Source organism: Rosa rugosa, chromosome 7, assembly GCF_958449725.1.
Source record: "Rosa rugosa chromosome 7, drRosRugo1.1, whole genome shotgun sequence".
In the NCBI taxonomy this organism is placed as follows: domain Eukaryota; kingdom Viridiplantae; phylum Streptophyta; class Magnoliopsida; order Rosales; family Rosaceae; genus Rosa; species Rosa rugosa.
In genome coordinates this window covers 23,208,658-23,232,252 of record NC_084826.1, presented here as the reverse complement: position 1 = coordinate 23,232,252, position 23,595 = coordinate 23,208,658, and the positions used below count along the sequence as shown (strand labels likewise).

Genomic DNA, 23,595 nt, shown 5'->3' with positions numbered 1-23,595 from the left:
TGTGAAATGTAATAAGTCGTAAATGTGATTTATGACTAAACACATTTGATGATTTCTTTTCATTAACCAATTAAACATCTGTAAATGGTCAAACTTAAGTAATTTGTAGTAATAGTTCCGCGAGAAAAAAAGTGAATTGCAGCAAACATTGTTAGAATTTTCATAGCTAAAGAAAAAAAGGAAAACTGATCCTTCAATATGAATGGTAGGATAAATTGGAATTCAAATAGAACAGTGTTAAGGTATTCTGAAGTAACAAATACATGTTATTAGGTTTTTGCCTACAAAAGTAATACACATTAGGTGGTAATTTTGAAGGAAAATTCTTCATTCTTGAACCACAATATTTTCATCCAATTTCATTATAAACAACGCTGTAATTTCTAATACACAAGTGTCATAAATGCATTAGGCGGCAAAGGAGAACATCCAGGTTCAAGATGGACCAGGTTCAGCTCCATCATGCAGTGCACAACAAATGGTTGCTTTGTGATGCCCCTGATACACCCTGATATCTTCTCCGGTGGACAGGTTCCAAAGCCTTGCTGTTGAATCAGAGGAAGCTGCAAGGACGAGCATATGATATCATTTCAGAAACGAGAAATACACATCTATCACACAGATCAAATTTAGCTGACATTGCAACTTGACAAAAAGTCAAAAACAAAGTCTGCAACCAAATTTTTATGCATTAATACTGCGAGCTGCTACAGGCGGTAGGAGTTCATCTATACCTTTCTGAACTTCTTGAGAATAATAATTATAAAAAACATACCTGTTATAAGATAGGCACCATCTACGGAAAAAACACAGTCCCAAACCCACCGTTGATGCCCTAGGAAGTAAAAAAACAGTAAAGAACAATTTATTATATAGCTTAATTTTTAGTAACCATCAAACCATCAGGTTTATCGAGTTATTTGTAAAGTAAATATTAGAATCTTGGGAGAATTGTATAAGATAGATACCTTCTAGAGTTTTCTCTAATGTGAAACCATCAACATTCCATATCTTGACAGTGTGGTCAGAAGAGGCAGTGGCCAAATATCTAAAAGTATAAATCATTAAAAGAATATCCCAATAACAGTGCAAACATAAGGCACATTACAAGTGTAAAAATTATTTGGCGCAGAAAGAAGGTTTAGATTAGATAAAGAAATTAGGCTTATTGACCTTGAGAGAGATGGAAAGGAAAGAAAAATAAACCAGTAGGTATTAGCATTATTTGATGTGTGAACTGAGGGAAGAAGGTATAAAAAGGCAAAGTATATATTGGTTGTTTATTTTAGGAATCAAACCTGTGGGGTTCACAGAACTCAGGTGAAAGTAGACATTTGAGGATGTTGTATCCCTTGTGTGCTTGAAGCTTATGAAGTGGCTCAAAATTTGTCATAGTCTGGAAGAAAATGTGCTTGACATCAAAATGAATTAAGGTAATATGAATGATAGAGTGCATGATTATTTGCTGTAGGTACTACCTGTGTCCCTCGCAACAAGCGCCAAACATAGCATGTCCCATGATTATTTGCAGCAACAACCAAGCTCCCATCCCACATAACTGTTAACGACCTTACAGCAGTATCTACCTCTGGAACCTAGGTTCAATCCAAAGATCACTGTCAAATTTACCCTCCTCATATAGGGGCAGAAAGAGTGTGCACTGCACACACAAGTAAAAGGACTGGCTTCTGGCACTTGTTCATGTGCTTTAAGGATTTGACCATTGAGTCTATACATCTTGAGATGTTCCTTGAACCTATACCTATCAATTAAGCAAATACCTTGTTTTGGCAGGACCTTCACATTTCAAACTTTTCTTGCCAAAAACCAACCTTTGAAATACTTGCATATCAATTTCATCAGGTTTAAATGAAAAAATATAGCAGGGTAGAGTAGTAAACATGCTTAGCAGCGCAGCTTCACATTTTTATCCAAAGTAACTACTATCTGCAATCTGTTTCCCACTTACCATCCACTCCTACAGAATACTAAACACCAATTTGTTTTTCCATTCTTATTTTCCAATTTCTTTTATGGTTTAATATATAGTATCAGTATGTAGCTGTTTCAACACGTGTACTATTCTAGTAAAGATGTACGATTTACTCTTTTTCCTCACTCACTTCCTCAACCTAACAAAATACCAACACTTAAAAAATATTAGCAACCACACAAATGCAGGCGTGTGCCGAACAAAACCTCTTGGAATAACAGTATAACATTAAAGAGTAGGATGAAAGGAAAAAACCCATCTACATTTTCAATAAATCATCGTAGGAAGTATATATGGTGTATAGGGAAATACAAAAGTCCAAGATAGTGAAGCATACCAATTCACAACTGCAAGAATTAGCTGTCAAATCCCAAACACGAATGTTGCCATTTTGGTCCCCAGATATTAGTTCAGTCTGCAAAACCACTCGTATAGATATATTATTTTTAACATATAGTCAAACAATCAAAAGCATATGACTTAAGAAAGGTGCTTGTCCCTCACTTTATTAAACTTCATTGGTCACTGAAAAATGAATATGTTGCAATAATTATATATATATAAACATGTTGCAACAGGTCCGAGGAAGCATAATGACAACAGTTTGGCCAAAAAAAAGCATAATGATAACAGAATAGAGATAGGCACTGTCCCGCAGCAACATTTAAGACCTTTAGTTAATCTTTAATCTTATCTCAAGATAGGTCAGAATGATAGTTGAAATTTCTGCTTATAGCTAATCAAAGGTGAAAATAGCCAAGGACAATCTCATAAGCCAGTCCCTAGGATATGCTAGCAGGATGTTTTCGAAAAGTACATAAATGTTCCACACAGTTCAAAGTCCTACAGAAATAATCAACCCAAGTAGGAAATACAATATGCCAGCATGTCAATGATTTTACCTAGCCAGTCTTTAGGAACTTCCATTTGGTACTCTCCAAGTAAACCAAACAAAATCCCAACATCATCCGCAATGTCTTTTAGATCTTTTCAAAAGAAGGAAACACTTTAAACCATATGACAGCAAAACATGAAAAGTTTTATAGACAAACAACTTAAGCCACGCCACTTCAATTCCTACGTATCCATTTGACATCAGCAGGTATGTAAGACACCACGACCCAATTAGATGTTTATCTAACACAAATACAATGCTTGACCTGATTCGGGTGCAGCACAACAGTGTTAACAGCTGCACGGCTTTCATATTCCCTTTGGCAACCTGGAGCTCTGTAATTTCCTCAACATATACGTCAATATTAGACATCAGATACTGAAAAAAAAAAAAAAACACATGATATGTAGATAACAAGACTAGCATATATATGCCGGCACAAATTACCTCAAATCCCAAATTTTTACTGTACCATCCTCGGAACCTGAATACATCCAGTTCCCATCACATTGAAACCCCACTGCCATTACGTTATTAGTATGTGAATCATAGCTCATCACCTGGCATACAATCATACGAAATAAAACACTCATAAAGTGAGGGAACAACAAACAAAGCTGTCCTCTTTAATTCGATAAAACAAACGCTAACAAAAAAGTCAATGATGGAGACAAACCGGTTGAGGACTGTTTGAATTAACATCAAACAATCGAATATGAGGGTTGCCCGCTGCAGCCAGGAATCGTTTATCCGGGGTTATCTCAAGCCTATTTACTTGCTATACATGAGAAATGGCAAATCAGATTGATTTATCAATCACAAGTAAAACCAATAATCAAAAGATAGAGAGAGAGAGGAAGTGGGGGACAAACTGAATCAGGGTATTGGATGGTACGGTAGCAGCGGCCACTTTTGGCCTCCCAGAAGCGAATAGTGTGGTCATAGCTCGCCGTCGCAAGTATCACCGACGGTTGTTGGCTCATCGTAAACCGCGATCAAATCAACTAATCATTGAAATCTATATGTGGGGCGAGAAAAACGAACTGGGGTTGAGATTGATTAACCTGTTCATAAAACTGAGCAGGAAAAGGATTGAACTTTGGGTTGGTATTGATGGGAAATTGGTGAACTTGAATCAGGGTTTTGAGGGGGGTTTTGGAGAGAGTAGTCTTCTGGGCCTCCGTATATTTAATGGGTTTTTCTTGTGTTGGTCTTGGGTTTTTCTTTTGGGTTGATTGAGACATCACCCGATGACATATTTTCACAAATTCTCTGTTTGGCACAAAATCGAAAGATGATAAAACATAAAATGAACTAGGGATGACAAAAAAATCCCCAGCAGGGCGGAGCTCCATTAGATACCCGTCTTTAATGGGGGGAGAATTCGGGGACAAATGGGGAATAGGGATGGGGATTCCCAATCCCCGCTATCTAAGATTGGGGATGGGGCGGGGATACTCATCCCCAAACCCAATAATATATATAGAAAATTACAAGGAAGTGTCACTTTGAGACTTATATTGGTACCTAAATTGTTTTGTACACATAAGGCCATTTTATGGCCCAAAACCATAAGCTCCTTTTTATGCTATATCTATTTTACCCTCAACTATCTATTATTTAAATTTCTGTTTGAGATTTAGTTACTCTCAGTCTCTCTCTTTCTCTACCACGATGAAACTCTTTCTCTATCTAGCAAACCGTGAAGCTCTCTCTCTCTCTAGCTCGCTCAGGATGACGAAGCTCTCTCTCTAGCTCGCAAACGAAGATGAAGCTCTCCCTCTAGTTCGCAACAATCTCTAATCGATCATTGAGGTTTAATTCCATATCTCTGCACTCTTTTTACTTCGATTTTCATCACTGTAATTTCGTTTTTATTTTGATTCGATCTCAGCCTTCTCTCTCTGCAATCTGTTTAGCTTGATTTGTGTTTGAGCCCAAAAGTATTTTTGGCAAGATCCCTTTAGGGGATTTAGCATAGCGGGCCGATACCTGCGGCCCAAAAATAAGCCTACTTGGGTTTGGGTTACAGCTTCACCCATTCCGAGATCCATAAGGAAAACGATCCCTTATTGGAGTCAGGTAGCAGAGATTGAATAGGAAACTTCAATCAATAATCCTTCTATGGCAAGGAACAAGTCGAAACCCTAAGGTATAAATACTAGGTTTCAAGGACGAATCAAGGACAACTCTTCAATCAACTAATCTCAACGATTATCAAAGCCTCTCCGGAGCAAACCTACCTGTAACCTAGTTGCAATCCAGCGAAGCAAGGGTAACGCCCTCGCAACCTAGCGAAGCTAAAGTCACGCTTTAGCAAAACCCTGTGCTTTCTCCCAACTTCCCAGTGATTGCTTTGCTTAGTCTACAATACTAAGTATCGATTCGGTGAACACAAGAGATCACAACCAAAGCCCTTACCCGTAAGGCAAGAAGTCATTTTCCGAAAGGCAGAGAAAAGAACCTTGTGACGAGGTTGGTGCTCTCCTCGTCCACAGCATTTGGTAAGAAGTTAGGTCAAGGGACTCCCCCAACGACTGCACCCCACGGTGCTGGCACGCCCGCGCAATCACAGCAGCAAAAGAGACCGTTTGCGCACCAAGCTGGTTTTGGAGCCAAACATTTTGGCACCCCCAGTGGGACCCGCATAGCATTTCTTCACTATCGCCACCATTGGGAAGTCAGGCGCAAACCCTTACCAAAAGGTTTACGTTAACTGCCCGAAGCATAAGACCTCCAGTTACAGGCCGCACTCTCGTGCAGACTGTCGTGGTCTTTCTGAAGAACAGGTGACTCAAAGATTTTCTCTCAACCCGCAACCATCCAGCATGTCAACTGGACAGGCAGAGAGTCAACGGTCCGTTACCGAGGGCGAGAATGTCGCTACCGATCAAGCGAATGATCCTGTCAATACTGCTGTCGCCACCAATGCTGCAGGAGGCGCGACAAGAGAGGCTTTCGTTCTGAAACCTATCCCAGAAGGAGCAACTATTGAAGCCCAGATCGCGATCGTCATGGAGAACATTGACATACATCGTGCAAAGGTGGCAGCAGATTGGGACAGAGAGATAGAGAAAGCAGAGCAGTGCATGAGCGATTTCGACTAGCGCTTTGCTTAACTTGCTCATGAGACTAGGTCACAGATTGACCAGTCAACAGCTGCAGTGAGAGCACAAGCTAGAGAAATCGCTGATGAGCACATCCTGCAACAGAAGCAAGTCATGGAGACCATCACTACCCAAGGTAAGCATACTGCAATGGAGCTTGCGGTTATTCGCAACGAGGGATCCAATCTCGCGACCCAAGTTGCCATGCACAAAGCCGAGTTAGACCAAGCTAAAGAGGTTCTGAATAAAGCTCTGAGGGATCCTAATGCCATCCTTGGTTCGCTTGGCCAACCCTCGGGCTCTGGCAAATACATACCACCAAATGCTCGAGAAAGGGCTAACAGCAGCACCGCTACACCATCTGCAACCGCCGCTGACTCCTCAACTAAAAACAAGGAAAAAGCCCTGGTAATTGGCGGCAAAGAGAAGTCTGCACCTCTGGTAACGCAGAAGGGCAAAACGTCGAAATTCGGTGAAGGCATGCTTGCTGATCCTGTCGTGTTTACTCAATACGATAGTGATGGAGTGGAGAATATATACCAAGAGCTTCTAGGAAATTATTATGGACTTGATCAATCAGGTAATCCAATCAAGATAACGGCTTTGGTAAAAGATGTGTCCACTCCAGCAGTTACTCTTCAGCCTAGTGTTACCCGGACTGTTCGCTTAGGCGAAGGGACAGCGACTGCTAATCATCCTGTACCCCTGCAGACTGCTCGCCAGACTGTGGCGACTCCTCCTCCTCCTGGTCCAGATTACGTGAGACGCGAAGAGGTTGAGGAGATGATCATGTTGGCTAACCCTAGGGCCCACCTTGATGGGGTTTATGAGGGACCTTTCCCGCCGCATATAATGCTCGCACCTTTCCCCAGAGGTTACAAAAATATCATATTTTCTACTTTTTTAGGGGAAGATACTGAGAATGCGACAACTCATCTGGCCAGGTTTAGGGTGCAATGTGGCCAATATCAGAATGATGACATCCTTAAGTGCAGGATCTTCGGCACTTCTCTTTCTGGAGCTGCTTTTAGGTGGTTTTCCAAGCTTCGGCCAGGATCAGTGGCAGATTGGCCAGCAATGGAAAAGCTCTTCAGAGAAACTTTCAGGGCTATCGAGCTTGAGGTTGACTTGGCTTCTCTCACTCAGATGGCCCAACAGCCCACCGAGTCTGCTGTCGCTTATTTGCAACGCTTCCAAATTCAGAAGGCCAAACTGAGTATGGTATTGCCTGAGAAAGAACTAGTTAAGTTGGCGATCAAGGGCTTGGAACCACACCAGCGAAAGAAGCAGCATGGCAGCATGATCCAGTCAATGGGAGAGCTTATCACAGAGGTGGGCAGCTTTGAGCATCTCCTCAGAGAAACAAATGCTAGAAAGAATGCGTCCAAAGGCACCTACGTACCCGTAAAACACCGTACAGTGGCCGCCCTGCACTACCAACCAACCACCTATGATCCCTACTATCAAGGTGAAGAGGTTTTCCAGGACGAAGATGATGAAAAGGAGAATGATGTCTCCGCTTTCGAGCTGACAGGGAGGAAGAACCCGGCCTTGAATCAGTTGAAAATATCTAAGGAACCAGTCAAGCTCAAGTTCGTAGCCTTTACCAAACCTGAGTTCGCGACATATACATATGATGCCAATAAGGCACATGAGATTTTAGATGAGATGATAGCCGCGAAGATGGTGAGGACAGATTTTGGACCCTTCCCTCGACCAGATCAACTGAAAGGAAAAAAGTACTGCAAATTCCACAACCTATGGAATCATAATACAGCTGACTGTGTAAAACTAAAGGACCAGATTCAGGTATGGCTCAATAATGGTAGTTTGCAGGTGGAAACTCCGGCGACTGCAGCAGCACTAGTAGACCTGAACCCCTTCCCTGACACCGGGGTCAATATGGTTGATGTAACTTGGACTAAGAAGGGCCAGAGGAAATCTACCTTAGACTTGAGCTCCAAGAGTCAAGAGGAGAAGACTGAAGGGGATGAGGCTCCCGCAAAGAAGAAAGCTAAATCGTTAGCGGGGCTTCACCAGTGGTCATTTGCTCGCAATGCAAAGAAGAATGTGGCATCCAAGTGTCACATGAGGAGGTCGAGCAAACATTTCGTTTTGGCTCGCTCCCACCAATCAAGTGGGCTTCGCCTTCGCAAAATTATCAACCTTCCAGCCCAAGGGCAAGAGACAGAGTGGAGTCACCGCCATCCCCAAGGGATTCCAACTTGTTCAGGAAATTGAAAGCGACAGCGGCCGAACAGAAACAAGATGGAAAGGCTAGGAATGCACACAAAGATATCCTGACCAAGCCATACATTCCGCCTTCTTCAACGTCCTCCATCAAGGAAGGCAAATGGTACACCAGAGAAAAGGGGAAAGCGGTAGAAATCAGTCCTTCCAAGAAAAGGAAGCTGCATCGCAGGTTTGGAGAGGCCAAGCGAGCGCTAGAGGCTCTGGATCAAGGACTGATCAAACCCTCGCAATTGGTCAAATCTCCTTAGCAATATCAGAGGGAGATGGAAGCGCTAGCTGCTAAGCCATTGGTGGCTCCCCGTAGCTTTCAAAGGCAAACCAGCTCGGAGTCAGGGGCTTCTAAGCCCAGCGTTTTCTGCAGGATCACTAAAGAACGAACACCGCTACCAGCTAGGAAGGAAAGCTCGCCAACTAGGCGACCACGCGTCAGGCGCAAATTGTTTCGCGAAGAACCTGAAACCAAGACCTCAGTGTTTGAAAGACTGAGGGGCAAGGACAATACTGCAGAAACCTTGTAGTGGAGACCTAAGAAAGTGCAAAGCCTAGCGGTCACGACCCTAAAAGAAGTCCCAACAGCGGAACAGAAACCGGACTCACCAAGGCAAGTTACCGCAATGCAGGAACACAAACAGGTTGAAAAGTTAATACCTGAGGAAGAGTCGTTGGTGACAGCAATGGCCAGGCAGTTCAACACTGAAATCTTAGTAGATGAACCTAAGCTCAACCTTGAAGAGGACATAGATAAGACAGAAGTTGTTGACACCTCCTGCAACATGGTCTATGTGCTTCCCACGAAATATGCTCTGCCAGTCGCCGCACAGGAGTGTGTGGGAGCTGAGGAGGGCACCGACCAACCTTTGCAGATTACCTCAGCGGCAACAACACCTTTGGACGAAGCGGTGTTTCTTGAGACTGAAGATGCTGACGACAAGGGTTTCTTCATGAGCTTCATGAGACCAACTCCCTCTATGGTGCAACACATGAGACCTTTATACATTACGGTGGAGATTGATGGCACTAAGGTCAGCAAGATTATGGTTGATACGGGGGCAGCTGTCAATGTCATCACCACAAGAACCATGCATCTGCTAGGAATCAAGAAAGAAAAGATCCAGTCCACCTCTCTCACTCTCAAAAACTTCGCGGGACTATAACAAAAACTCTTGGATTATTGTTCTTACGTATCAAGGTCGGACCCGCAGAAGGGGTTTATGCTTTCTTTGTGACAGATTGCTACGCAGCATACAGCTCCATTTTAGGTCGGGACTGGATTCACCGGAGCTATTGTGTCCCATCTACTCTTCACCAGGAACTGATTATGTGGAACAGGGCTACTGACAAAGCTGAAGTGATTAAGGCTGATCCTCGCCCATTCCATGTTTCCGCGAATTACGTAGATGCCAGGTACTACTTGGAGCCTATTACTCCATTGCAGGTCAGTGGCATCGATAACAAGGGCCGCCCCACAAGGGTGACGACCTCTGAATTAGCACAGTGGGGGCTCACGCTCGCGAATGAAGACCTGGAAAGGCCTGGCCACGCTGTGCCCAATACCTTGAATAATTAATGGATCACGACCTTCCAGAGGAAGGGATAGAGGCCTTCCATTCTTTGTACGAAAGACTGTCCTCGTACTTGGTGGAAAAAGAGGCCTATGGTCGAGTCACGACTTTAGAAATTGTCAACGAGGAGTTCTCTGACCAAGAAGAGGAAGCAGAGGAGATTCAGCTTGCCCCAGCGGCATTGGATGACACACCTCCAAAGGTTAGGGACCCTACTGAAAAGGTCAATCTAGGAACAACTGATGAGCCCATGGAGGTGGCTATTAGCGCTTATTTAGAGCCTAGCGAAAAGCAGAGGCTTATTGACTTATTGATGGAATATAAGGACTGCTTCGCGGAAAAATACGAAGACATGCCAGGCTTATCATCAGACTTGGTATGCCACCAGCTGCCAACGATGCCTGATAAGAGGCCTATGAAGCAAGAGCCGCAGAGAATGAACTCGGAGGCCCAAGTTTTGGTCAAAGAAGAAGTCGAAAAGATGCACAAGTCCGACATTATCAGGGTGGCCAAGTACAACCAGTGGCTATCCAATATAGTACATGTTCGTAAGAAAAATGGCAAAATGAGGGTCTGCGTAGATTACAGAAACCTTAATATGGCTACACCTAAAGACGTCTACCCCATGCTGGTCACGGATATGTTGGTAGATGCAGTAGCGGGACATGAATTATTATCCTTCATGGACGGAACTGCAGGGTATCACCAGATTCCGGTCGCGGAGGAAGACAGACACAAGACCGCGTTCCGCTGCCCCGGATCCGCGGGAGTTTTTGAATATGTGGTCATGCCCTTTGGGCTAAAGAATGCTGGAGCGACCTATCATCGAGCCATGAACCTGATCTTCCACGACATACTTGGGAAGATTTTGGAGGTTTATATTGATGACGTGGTCGTAAAGTCTAAGAGACGAGGGGATCACATTACGGATCTCAGAAAGGTTTTCGAGCGCATGCGATTACACAAGCTCAAGATGAACCCCGCCAAGTGCGTTTTTGGAGTTCAGGCAGGTGACTTTCTGGGGTTTATAGTTCATCAGAGAGGTATTGAAGTCCCTAAGGATAAGGCCAACACAGTAATCAATGCGTCGCCTCCGCGAACGAAGAAGGAGTTACAACGCTTGCTAGGTAAGATCAATTTCCTGCGGCGATTCATTTCTAATTCTGCTGGCAAAATCTAGCCTTTTTCCCCGTTATAGAAACTACAAGGACAGAGCGAGTTTGTATGGGAACCTAAACATCAGGAGGCTTTTGACAAAATCAAGGCCTATCTAACGAGCCCGCCAGTGCTTGTTCCTCCCAGAACAGGATTCCCTTTAAAACTATATATATCGGCAGCTGAGGCTTCTATTGGCAGCCTACTCGCTCAAGACGATGTAGAAGGCGTAGAACATGCCATTTTCTACTTCAGTAGGACACTCACAGATTGCGAAACAAGGTACACTGTAATGGAAAAGTTGTGTCTTACATTATACTTCTCAGCATGCAAGTTGCGGCATTACATGTTATCCTTTACAACTTTCATCATTGCTCAAACTGATCTGGTCAAATATATGCTTTCGCGCCCTATGCTGAGAGATCGCATTGGCAAGTGGGTGCTCGCCTTATCAGAATTCTCATTACAATATGTGCCACAAAAGGCAGTAAAGGGGCAGGCCATCGCGGATTTTCTGGCGCATCACCCTATGTTGGATGACCCAACGGTGAGAGAGTTGGAGGTCGCGACTGCAACAATAGCTCGACAGATATGGCGTGCATTCCAGAGTACGCCGCTGTATCAAGCCACAGTTTCACTCCAACCCTGGGTGTTATATTTTGACGGCTCAAGAACGGATACACTAGCAGGGGCAGGGGTTGTCTTGGAAAACCTAGCTGGCGATCGTTTTTCATATTCCTTCCAGTTAGAGTTCTGGTGCACTAATAACCAGGCGGAGTATGAGGCCCTCATTATTGGCCTAGAGGTGTTACTGGAGCTGGGAGTCAAAGATATCCAAGTGCGCGGCGACTCTTTGCTCGTGATCAATCAGCTTCGCGAAAAGTTCAGATGTACGAGCTACCTGCTCGCACCATATTTGGATCGTGCACTTGAGCTTTTGGTCCAATTTGAGGACGTGGACTTAGAACATATTCCTCGTGAGCGCAACTTTGCTGCTAATGAGCTCGCTCAGTTGGCTACAAGCATTACCTTGAAATATGAGACTTTTAAAGGTCAACCGTCGCACGCTGCCTTCGTGGCTCACACGGCCTGACCCGCCAGCGGAACCAACGGTGGCAGTTTTAGATCCTATTGACGTGGATTGGCGTATCCCTTTGATTGCTTACCTCAAGTAGCCGGATCCCACGACAGACAGGAAGATCCGCTTTCTGGCACTAAATTACTTCCTCAGAGGTGACGAGCTGCGTCGACGTGGCGAAGATGGCATAGACTTCAGGTATGTGTATGGCCGCGAAGCAAAGCGATTAATGCTAGAAATTCACGCCGGGGTCTGTGGAGCCCATCAGGCGGGTCCAAAAATGCGCTGGCTAATCAGGAGACATGGGTATTATTGGCCCAGTATTTTGAAGGATAGTATCGCGTTCGCGAAAGGGTGCCAAGATTGCCAAGCACATGGACCAGTCCAGCACATCCCCAATATACCCATGTAGCCTATCATTAAGCCTTGGCCTGCGCGAGGTTGGGCATTGGACTTAATTGGAATGATTCATCCTCATTCTTCCCTCCAGCACAAGTTCATCATCGTCACTACTGACTTTTTCACTAAGTGGGTAAGAGCTGAGCCTTTGAAAGAGGCCTCCAGTGCGACCATTCGACAATTCATCTTTCATAACATTATCTGCAGGTTTGGCATCCCTGAGGTGTTGGTCTCGGACAGGGGGGCAGCCTTCATGGGTGGAGTCGTAGAGAAGCTCGTTGTTGATTTGGGCATACAGTTTGTCCATAACACTCCCAATTATGCTCTATCCAACGGTCAAGCGGAGGCCAGTAACAAAATTGTCATTACCTTATTGAAGAAGATGCTTGTCGAAAACCCCCGCCAGTGGCCTGACACAATGTACGAGACACTCTGGGCCTATCGCACTTCAAAGCGTACTCCCACTGCCACGACACTCTACGCTTTGATGTTTGGCCCTGATGCAGTTTTACCTTTGGAAATCAATGTTCAATCCTTGCGCGTCCAAGACCAGCATCATTTGATTAGTGAATTATGTCCAGACCATGTGGCAGGAGCATGAATATCTTAGCGAGAAGCATTTGGAAGCTTTCGACAGTCTGGTGATGGAAAAACAGCGTATCGCTCGCGCCTATGATAAGAGAACACGTGGATGCAGTTACAAAGAGGGTGAGCTCGTTTGGAAGGCAGTAGTTCCGTTTGGTGAAAAGTTGACCGGCCGCGGGAAATGGACTCCGCGCTGGGAAGGATCCTTTGTGATTCACAGAATTTAGGAGCGGGGGGCTTTTCACCTTAAAGATTTGGATGGCGACATCCATCGTAACCTCATTAATGGCAGGTTCTTGAAGAAATAATATCCCAATGTTTAGGAATTCGAAGATCCACCTATTTCTGGGACTAGGGGGCAAACATAGTCTTACCTTGTTCGCGTCCTCCTTTCCATTTAGACCTACTCGGTGGCCTCACTTTCATATATTCGCTTCACCTAGTAATACTAGGGGGGCAACACTCTACGCATGTAGGCCGGATACTCACGGCCTTTAGTTGTTATGTAATTTTTCTTTTAAGATTTGGTTATTTCAATATGTTAAGAGTATATGTAACAAGGCCTATACCAGAGGCTTTATTATATAATAAGAGATTGAAAATAGTGAAAAAAAAAAAATATATTCATAAAGTGGCTTTGCGGCCAAAAGCAACACAAGTACATTCTTGAAAGTTTGCGGATTACAAAGCCAAAAGTGGCAGAAAATCAAGGACTTCAGATCTTCTAAGAGTTTTTGGATCTTCTCTCAAGAAGGTGCCGGCGAGTTGAGGTTACTCTTACTCTTCCTCTCTTCACCCACTTCTCTTGAGCCTTAGCTGCAGCTGCTAGCGTCTGTACTGGAGCGAGAGTGAAGGAAATAATCCATCGCAACCCTCTCCAGTTGTTTATCCTCCGGGATGGAGGGAGAGATCAGCGTGGAGTGCAGCCAAGTAGCCCCATTCATCTCAGGGGAAACACAGAAGTCTGTTCGTCAAACCCCTGAGGCAGGGCGCCGAAGAAGAGCGTTGGGCCTTGGGTGGCCTCGCACCCTTCTTCGGTTTGCTCCGCACGAGGGAACCTAAGGAGAAAGACTCCCCATAATATGGTATCCCACGTTAGGAGCGCCACGTGTTCTTCAGCCTAACTGAAACCGGTGAATCCCATCCAGACTTTCTGAGGCCAAAGACACGCGGCTGGACCTGAGATTAGGCCATAAGGCCTACCCAGGAATTGAGATTAAGCCATAAAGCCTAAGATCTAGAGGCTGAGATCAAGATTGTGAGGAAAAGATTTCAGAAATAAAAGGAAGAGAAGTAGGGATTGCAAGGCTATTTCTGGGTAAGTCATGGTTGCGTGTATTTTCACTCTCACAAGTACAGATATTTATAGGGCCAACCTCAGTGGCCTCAACCCCTTGATGGGCAGTTGAAGTCGATTCAATGCCATCAATGGGCTCATCAAGGGAATTTAATGATACGATCTCGGAAATGAAGGAAATTGAAAACGCGTGGGTAACAGAGCGGTCTCCAAGGAGGTAACTGCTCCATTTCGAGATTATCCTTTTGAAACTGTTTTAATGTGCAGTTAAGGCAAAATTGAATACTTTGTTGCCTATGAGAGTAGAGAAGAAATTTGGGCCAGCAAAGTGGGCTAGATAAATAAATAATAATATTAATATTAATATGGTTCATATTACAAAATAATGGGCCTAACATAAGAGGCCTAAAAACCTCGGCCTGCATAAGTTAGGCGGAGGAAATGTTCATCTAGACGAAAGCTAGCATCAGCGGCAGCTCGTGCGGCCTGTTGGGCTGCATCGCAAGCTTGGGCCAGGTCTTGAGAAAGCGTCTCGAAAGCGGCTAAGGGTTGCTATAGTTGAGATTCCTAATGGGCAAGCCTGGCCATCACAGTAGTTAATTGGGCTTGAAGATCCTGAATCTGAGACCGGAGATGATTTCTCGCGAGCGTCAATTCCCTGATAAGAACGGCCCGTTCGCCCAAGGAGTCGCGTGAAGTGTCCATCTGTTGAGTAAGAGCCTGATAATGTGTCTCGGTTTGCCTGGCCTGCGCCGTCGCAGCTGCCTTTTCGTTGAGCCATTTAGGGAGGTCTTGCAGCAGTTGGTCGATATCTTGAAACTGGACTTCAGTAATGGCGCCCTTGCGGAGAAGTACCCTCAGGTACTCTAAAGCTCTCGCGGGCGCGCCGGGCGTCAGAATATCAGGGCCCAAAAAATGGCGAAGGCCCTCTCTAGCATCATCTACGACCCTAGGTGGAGTCACTTCCAGCACGCGAGCCAAACGCTCTAGTCTGGAAGGAGGTGCTTGCTGCAGATTAGGAACAATGACAGGAGCCTCAAGAGGCTCCGCGACAGGAACTGCTTCTGGCACTGGCTCAGGGTTCACTCATTCCCCGGCTTCAAGTACGGGGGGCAAGGGGGGCAGGTTCCTGATCAACCACATTTTCGCCACCGAGCTCAGCAGGATTTTCGCCAGCCATCCCCTCGTTTGGAACAAGGTTCTGATCTTAAAAAGAGATGCCAGAGTGTCAAAAGGGTCAAGGTGAGAGTCAAAAGAAAGAGGGCTACGAGAAAGCGTACCTCGACAATGTCTGGAACAGAATCAGGCGCTACTTGTTCCAGGATGGGTGTTGCAGTTGGCTGCTCGCGAGGGTTGTCAGGAGGTGGCATTTTTTTCTCTGCCTCAGGTGAGCTGTCATCTAGAACCTGCACTGGCACTAGAGCCAATTGCAAATCACTCGCGGCATTGATTGGAGCTGGAGGGTTAGCCAGGTCAGGTGTTGCTTGGGCTGGCGAAGAGGAGGCTCCTCCACCAGCTGCGGATGATCCCTCCCCACTTTGCCTTGAGGGACCTGTAAACCTATGACGAACCTGCAAAAAGAGGATCGTTATGGGATGGGAGCTGGAAGGGAATGACAAGTTTATTACCCATCTTAAAAGTAGAATACCAGTCGGTCAGCGAGTGGTTCATCTTCTACCCAGGGATCGGTCCGGGGTTCGGAGCGACTGCGCTTGCGGGCCAGGGCAGCAACGATCTGTTCAGGCGGAGGGAGTTAGATTAGATTTCAAGAACAATAAGAGGGTAAGTCTTATGAGGGATCTCTTACCGTTTGTGGATCCTCATCATCAGAAGAGTCTTCAATCTCAGGCTCGACTGCTATGGCCTTTTGTTTCGCGGCCTGACCGGTGGCCGGAGAAGCATCAGCCGTTCGTCTGCCAAAAGGCGGCAAATTTCCTCGCTGAGATAGATTTGAGTTAAAGGAGTGAAAACGAAAGACATAAAGTGGAGAACAGGTTAAGGAAAGTACCTCTTGAGAGGGTTCGCGAATTATGATTCCAGCTTGAGCAGGACGCGGGGCTCGCGCGGGTCGCGGAGCCGGCGCAAGTCGCCGAGATTGTGCTTCATCCTCAGGGAAGCGAGCAAGCAACTCAGTATCAGCTTCATAGGGGTACCTCAAGTCTTGGAAGAGGGTCGCGAAGAGTTCTTCATCCCTTTGCCTCTAGCAATTCACATATGCTTCTTTCCACCAGTGCTCGTAATCCTCAGCGACCCCATCAACATGAGTAATTTCGCTGGCCCAGTTAGGAAGATCGACCAATGCAAGCATGCTTTGGGCTGGCGGAGGCCCAGTTGTGGGGCTAATCCTACGCCAGGAAGTGTTGTAGTTCCAAGCATCGTAGAGAGGGAATGACACTAATTGAATCAAGCCGAATTGGCGAGCGAAGTGGTTAGGGGCATAAAGCTCATAACTGAGCTCATCAGCGGCGACCTGATATCTGAGTAGGAGATCGCGCGGCGAAAGGCCAAGCGCGCGCGATCGCTATAGTTGGGGGCCCCAGGAAGGAATCCATGTTCAAGTGGAGACAGGAATCTTCTACTAAGTACCAGATCTGGGTAGGGCATTTCATCCAGGAGATACAAGTAGGAAAAACATTTCGAGTAAGGTGGGGATGTGTACCTTGCCTAGCGGCTGAGCCATCGACCCAGAAGTTCGTCAGCAGGAGGGAGCAGTGGAATGTCTTCTCGGCGAAATTGTGGAAAGTAGACTTGCACCCAGAAATCGAGAATCCAGAAGGGGCCTGAAATGCCAGTCTTAAAGGGATGCATTATAGCCTGGTACAGAGTGCGATAGAGGGCACCCAACATAGGTTGTCTGAGGCCTACGCGACGGCCGTTGTAGAGGGCCGTGGCTAAGAAAGTCCAGGGACCAGTGGGCTTGTTTGAAGAAGTGCAGAAAATGAATTTGTAGAGCCAGTATTCCAGAAAAGCAATACCACCAGTCGCGTTGTGTTCCTTGCGATAATGGGTCAACCACCGTGGATAGGAGCCACTGTAGGAGCCGCGGCCGGTTTGAGCCATCGTCGAAGGGAACTTGGCGGAATCAAATTGGCCATGCAAGTAGGGCTCGCCGTCGATGGGTAATCCAGTGATGGCGAGGATGTCTAGCAAAGTGATACTCATCTGGCCGAATCGGAAGTAGAAGGTATTCGTGGCGGTGTTCCAAAAGCAGAGAATGGCGGCCAGCGGCGAGCGATTGCCACCGCTAGGAAGGTGAAAACATAGATCAATGGTGTGGGTAATACCTGCCGCGTCCTAGCGAGCCAGATCTCGCGCTCGTGCTTCGCGATACCAAGAGATCTCCGCTGCACTAGTGGTGGGCCAGAACCCTATTTTAGCTTTGTGCAGATGCGCGCCCCAATTGTTGAATCTCCGGGGGTCATTCGGAGGACTGGAATGGGTCGACGAATGGGTAGGCCATAGAGAGCGAGAGCGTCTTCTGGAATGGAATCTCGCGGTGAAGGACCCAGGCCGGCGTGATGGTTGGGGAGTCTGAGTAGTAGAGGTCTCTGGACGGTGGTGTGGATGAAGCAGCGAGCGCCAACGCTAGTTCCACATGTGTGGGCAGCCTCTTCGTTGATTTCCTCCTCTTGATCGATGACCATTTTCTTGGGTGGAGCCATTTCTGGGTTTCTGGAAAGGAGATGGTAGGGAGCGAAAAGGATATTTCTAGGTTTAAGAGAGACTGAAAAAGTTTCTGATGTGACAGGTTTGAAGTGGCTGCGGGGTTTAAATAAGAGATTTTGTGAGGGAAACGATACGACGAAAAGACGTTTAGCAAGCAAACAGACGCGACCTTCATTTATGGCCTCGTTTCTGTCATAAGGCATGTCGTTTAAGTCCCCTTCGATCAGTTACATTTTCGCGGGCCCGATCTCAGGGCCTGGGGGGCTATGTTTGAGCCCAAAAGTATTTTTGGCAAGATCCCTTTAGGGGATTTAGCATAGCGGGCCGATACCTGCGGCCCAAAAATAAGCCTACTTGGGTTTGGGTTATAGCTTCACCCATTCCGAGATCCATAAGGAAAACGAGCCCTTATTGGAGTCAGGTAGCAGAGATTGAATAGGAAACTTCAATCAATATCCTTCTATGGCAAGGAACAAGTCGAAACCCTAAGGTATAAATACCAGGTTTCAAGGACGAATCAAGGAAAACTCTTTAATCAACTAATCTCAACGATTATCAAAGCCTCTCCGGAGCAAACCTACCTGCAACCTAGTTGCAATCCAGCGAAGCAAGGGTAACGCCCTCGCAACCCAGCGAAGCGAAAGTCACGCTTTAGCAAAACCCTGTGCTTTCTCCCATCGATTCGGTGAACGCAAGAGATCACAACCAAAGCCCTTACCCGTAAGGCAAGAAGTCCTTTTCCGAAAGGCAGAGAAAAGAACCTTGTAACGAGGTTGGTGCTCTCCTCGTGCACAACGTTTGGTAAGAAGTCAGGTCAAGGGACTCCCCCGACGACTGCACCCCACGGTGCTGGCACGCCAGCGCAATCATAGCAGCAAAAGAGACGGTTTGCACACCAAGCTGGTTTTGGAGCCAAACAATTTGTATTTCAAATTTCATCAATGTGATTTCATTTTTGTTTTGCTAAACCTAAATCATGCGTAGCTGTTGTGATTTCATCACTGTATCAATCATGTGTTTTTGTTTTTGTTTTTTTTTTTTTTTTGAGGAGAAATGTGAACACTTTCATTACTTCGGCCAACAAAGTTACAAAGGAACCCGCCACGTGTGTGGCCCCGTTAAAATGAGAACCTAAACATAACTCTGTACTGACAAACACAGCACGCCCTAAAGGAAGGGAAAAGAGAAGGGAAATACTCAAAAGACTACCTCATATGGGCCCTAAACCTTCCCTACCGAGCTCCGTTCCATTATCAAAGTACAACGAAAGGAAAAAAGAAAAAAGAAAAAACTAAAAATAACGCAAGAGTGGGCTACGAAGCCCACACTCAAGCCCAAAGATAACCCTAGGGCATGAAGCAAACCCTAGCCACCCAAGAAGCATACTGACTTTAGCGCTGCCACCGGTAGCAACCGTGCCGACACGACCGACCTTACGAACACCGGCTGCACTGCCATTGCCACCGCCCGCAATTCCGTTATGGCCAACAACACCACCACTAGAGGTCAAGACAACCCGAGGGCCCAAAACAACCCTAACCACCATTGTACCAGATCGGCTAGAAGCACCTCCGTCAGCATCACCGCCGCTGACAGCACTGCCTCCACCAACATCATCGCCTCCACCTGGATAAAAAAAACCAAGAGAGAGAATAGAGTGGCACAATCTGACCCAAAGGAAGAGAGAATAGTTGGACAGCCACCATCATCTCCTCGGAAGCAAAACGCCCAACCAGCCAAAGGAAGGCTGGCATCAGATCCACCACCCGCTGCGAGGCCACAATCTCATCGCCGATGGCGCTCATGTGGATGCTAGAGATGAGATGGGCTGAAAAAGAGAAGGGAGATGAAAACAAAATGAGTGGAAAGATGGAAAAGGATTGGAATTGGATCAGGGAAGGACGATATGTGAATTGGAATTGAAACTTCAGCCTTGCGGCCACCATAGAAAAACATGAGGAGAGAGAGCTCCTTGGACATAGCAAAGAGTATTATTTTGCAAAACTATCAATCATGTGTTTTTGTTGAAAGTTTATTGTACAATGAAACTGTTGTGCAAGTTGATTGTTCATAGCTATCTCTGTTAACTAATGCAGGTTTTAGCTGATTTGTACAGTCAAAGTTACTAATGAAGTTTGTAAATGCTACTGATACAGTTCAGAAAAGCAACTAACAGAATGAAAGAATTCTACATTTGCTGTTTTGTTATATATTCTTTGTTTTTTCCTCTTGCCTTTTAATTCATATCAAAACTAGAAGCTGATTGATAGACTGATAGGTTCGCGGTCATGTCTTCGTTTTTCATTATAATACCAATCTTTCTCATGTCTTCGTTTTTCCTTTTTGATTACATATAGTAGCTTTGTATAACTCTTATAGTGTCTTTATCTTACTGTGGTAGTAGCTTTCTTTTCCTCTGCTAGTATTCTTTCAATCTGATTCCAGTAGCTTTTCTGTTTGATATTGCGAATAGAAGCTAATTATTCTTCCTCTAATGTGTAATTGCAGTAACTTAGCCATGGATGCAGAACCTTATGCGAGGTGCACATATATGTTTGAGACGATCATGTTCGTTCTTGATATGAAGTATACGTTTAATGATATTGTGAAGGAGGTATCTGTGGGTTTTAATCATTTGAATCTTGGTTCATTCGACTTGAGGTACTCTTTCCCTGGATATAAAAGCTGTGTGTTATCAAGTGATATGGATGTAAAACTGATGTTTAGGTGTATGTTTGATTTTAAATTGAATTCTATTGATATTTTGGTGAGGGATTCTAATGGGAGCACCATTTTGGTGCCTTATTGTGGTGGGAGTAGTAGTTCTACTTCTGCAACAACATCTTTGGATGATGTTTCATGTGCTTCTTCATGTTTGTCAGTGGGTTCAAGCAATATTATTGATGCGAGTGAATACTTGGGGTGTTATAGGCCAGAGGCTCCAAAGAGTTATCTCACTCATGAGTGGTAGGGCTTTATAAGGCATGAGGATCAAAAGTTCGAAGGGGGGGGGTGTTAGAATTTAGGGAAAAGTTGACCAAGTATGCTATTGAAACTAGTTTTCTTTTCAAGTACACACGGAATAACTCAAGTCGTGTTATTGCAGAGTGTGCTAAGAGATATTCTGATGGTTGTCAATGGTCTATTCGCGCTTTGAAGAACAAGGTGAATGGCTTTTTCTACATAAAGAAGTTGAATAATGTTCACACATGCAAAGGAGTTCTTAGGCAGCAAAAGAGTAAGCTTTTGGGGTCTCATGTTGTGAAATCGGAGACTGCTAATGAGTTGAAGTCCAATCCTCAACTCAAGCCTAAAGAGATTGTGTCTCGTTTCAAGCATTCTTTTGGTTTAGATGTGTCTTATAGGACTGCTTGGTATGGGAAGGAGTTGGCTAGAAAAGCTGTCCATGGTCATGATGGTGACTCATATTCTCAGCTGCTTTGGTATCGTGATGCTATTTTATCTAGTAATCCGGGCTCTTATTGCATATTGGAAACTGATCCTTTAAGTAATCGTTTCGAACGTTTCTTCATTTGTTTTTCTAGTTGCATTGAGGGCTTTAAGTCATGCATTCCGCTTCTGTTCGTGGATGCTGCTCATTTGAAGAGTAAGTATAAAGGATTCATGCTCTGTGCTACTGGAAAGAATGGAAACCAAGGTATGTTTTATTTTGTGCTCTCTGCTCTGTGCTCAGTATCTTGGACAGTAGCTTTATATACATGTGATAGTGTGTATCTATACCTATCATAGTATCTTTCTGTACCTATATCAGTAGCTTTTAAAGGGTTAGTAGCTTCTGTTTCAGTTTCCATTTTCAAATACTAATTATTTGTTTTATCTTTTTTTGCAGAGTTCTTCCCCTTTGCATTTGCAGTTGTAGATTTTGAAAATCATGTGATTTGGGATTGGTTTTTTGATCATCTATATAACATCTTGTCTCTGCAAGGTAGAAATGTGACTTTTGTTACTGATCGACACAGCGGACTGTTGAATGCTGTTGCCAGGGTATTTCCAGATTCTCCTCATTCATACTGCTACTACCACCTTAAGGAGAATGTTAGAGGTGTGTACCGAAAGCAATCTGGAAATTATTTTGTTGACAAGATTGTGGAGGAATTTATGAAAGTTGCTTATTCACCTACATTAGCAAGCTATAACTTCAACTTGCACAACTTGAAGAAAGAAGGTGGTCCGCCTATTGAAGAGTTTCTGCGATCTTTGCCGTTGGAAAAGTGGTGCAATGCATTTTTCAAAGGAAACAGGTATGGTGAAATGGCAAATAGTGTTGCCGAGTCATTTAAGAATTGGACTAGAGATTTGAGTGAGCTTCCTATATTTGAGATGTTTGAAGGCTTAAGGGTACAGTTAAGGTTATGGAGAATATGTCTGAGAGGAAGGTTGCATGCAAGAGGTTGACCACTATTTTGTGTCCTCCAATGGAGGCTTTGTTGAAGAAATCAATGGATATTGGGCGGCATTGGGCTGTTAGTATGTCTAGTGAGACTGTTTTTGAAGTTCATTCAGATAAATTAGTGGCGGTTGATCTTGGGAACAACACTTGCTCTTGCCCTCAATGGCAAATTAATTCATTCCTATGTTCACATGCTCTTGCTGCAATCCAAAAGGTTGGAGTGGAACCTATGTATAGTTACATTGAGCCATTCTACACCTGTCAAAGCTACATGGATTCCTACGCGCATGATATTCATCCTATACCAAATATGGAGAAGTTTTATGAAGATGCAGCTAGTTCAACTTCTGTTGTTAAGCCTCCATTGGTTAGGAGGTCATCCGGCCGGCCAAAATCTGTTCGAATGAAGTCTGCAGCAGAAGGAGGCACGAGGAGGCTTATCAAATGTGGCCGGTGTGGTGAGTTGGGGCGCCACAACAAGATAACGTGTACTGCACCAATCTGAAAGCTGGCAGTAGTACATGAACAGATGGAGTATCTTTTTACAACATTAACAATAGTTTTCTATAACAATTTGAGTATCTTTTTATACCATTTGGAGTAGCTGTTAGTATACTGTCATTCTTTTACAGAGCATAGCTTTTACTTTTGTTGGCAACTGTAAATGAACAGAGTATCTTTATACAACATTAACAGTATCTTTTGATCACCTTTGGAGTATCTGTTTATATGATTGAGAGTATCTTTTGATCAACTTTGTCTAATGATTTCGACATAAATTTCAAAACAAACCTGGAAATGGACATTAAAGAAGAAAACAAAAGCTGAAAGTAACAAAATAGACATCAATTTCCATCCAATATTAAAGATGAAAATTAAACATAAAGCTACTGTTAACAGTTCGTAAAGCCACTGTCAGTACTTCAAAATACTATTGTCAGCCCGACGTCATTTTCCATCAAATATCAAAGCTGGAAATTAAACAATATCAAGGTACTGTCCACACATGAAAAATCTACTTTCATAGCCTCAAAAACCTACTGTCAGTACTACATAAAGCTATTGTTTCCGATTATCATCTAATGCCTCTTGCCGCTCCTTATTCTTTTAGTGGTATACGTGAACTCCTTGTCTTCAGTAGCCTTCCTTTTTTTGTTCTTGATTCGATCCACCATTGAATTTCTCTTTACAACT

General features: G+C 44.6%; 2 protein-coding genes across 2 annotated transcripts; one reads left to right on the top strand and one right to left on the bottom strand.

Annotated features, from left to right (window-relative positions):
* Nucleotides 1-186: 186 nt before the first annotated feature.
* Nucleotides 187-4,078, bottom strand: LOC133722475 (target of rapamycin complex subunit LST8). The gene is made up of 10 exons (XM_062149366.1): nucleotides 3,761-4,078; nucleotides 3,565-3,666; nucleotides 3,336-3,448; nucleotides 3,154-3,223; nucleotides 2,331-2,408; nucleotides 1,479-1,595; nucleotides 1,299-1,396; nucleotides 969-1,048; nucleotides 776-835; nucleotides 187-563 (listed from the first exon to the last, which is right to left on the bottom strand). Exons 1-10 carry the CDS (start codon nucleotides 3,869-3,871, stop codon nucleotides 436-438), a joined length of 957 nt encoding a protein of 318 aa, XP_062005350.1. The 5' UTR covers nucleotides 3,872-4,078; the 3' UTR covers nucleotides 187-435.
* A 16,430-nt stretch (nucleotides 4,079-20,508) lies between these two features.
* On the top strand, nucleotides 20,509-22,906 carry LOC133723070 (uncharacterized). Its single transcript, XM_062149902.1, has 4 exons — nucleotides 20,509-20,957; nucleotides 21,050-21,648; nucleotides 21,841-22,252; nucleotides 22,342-22,906. The coding sequence occupies exons 1-4, from the start codon at nucleotides 20,509-20,511 to the stop codon at nucleotides 22,904-22,906; spliced, it is 2,025 nt and encodes a 674-aa protein (XP_062005886.1).
* The last annotated feature ends 689 nt before the right edge of the window (nucleotides 22,907-23,595 follow it).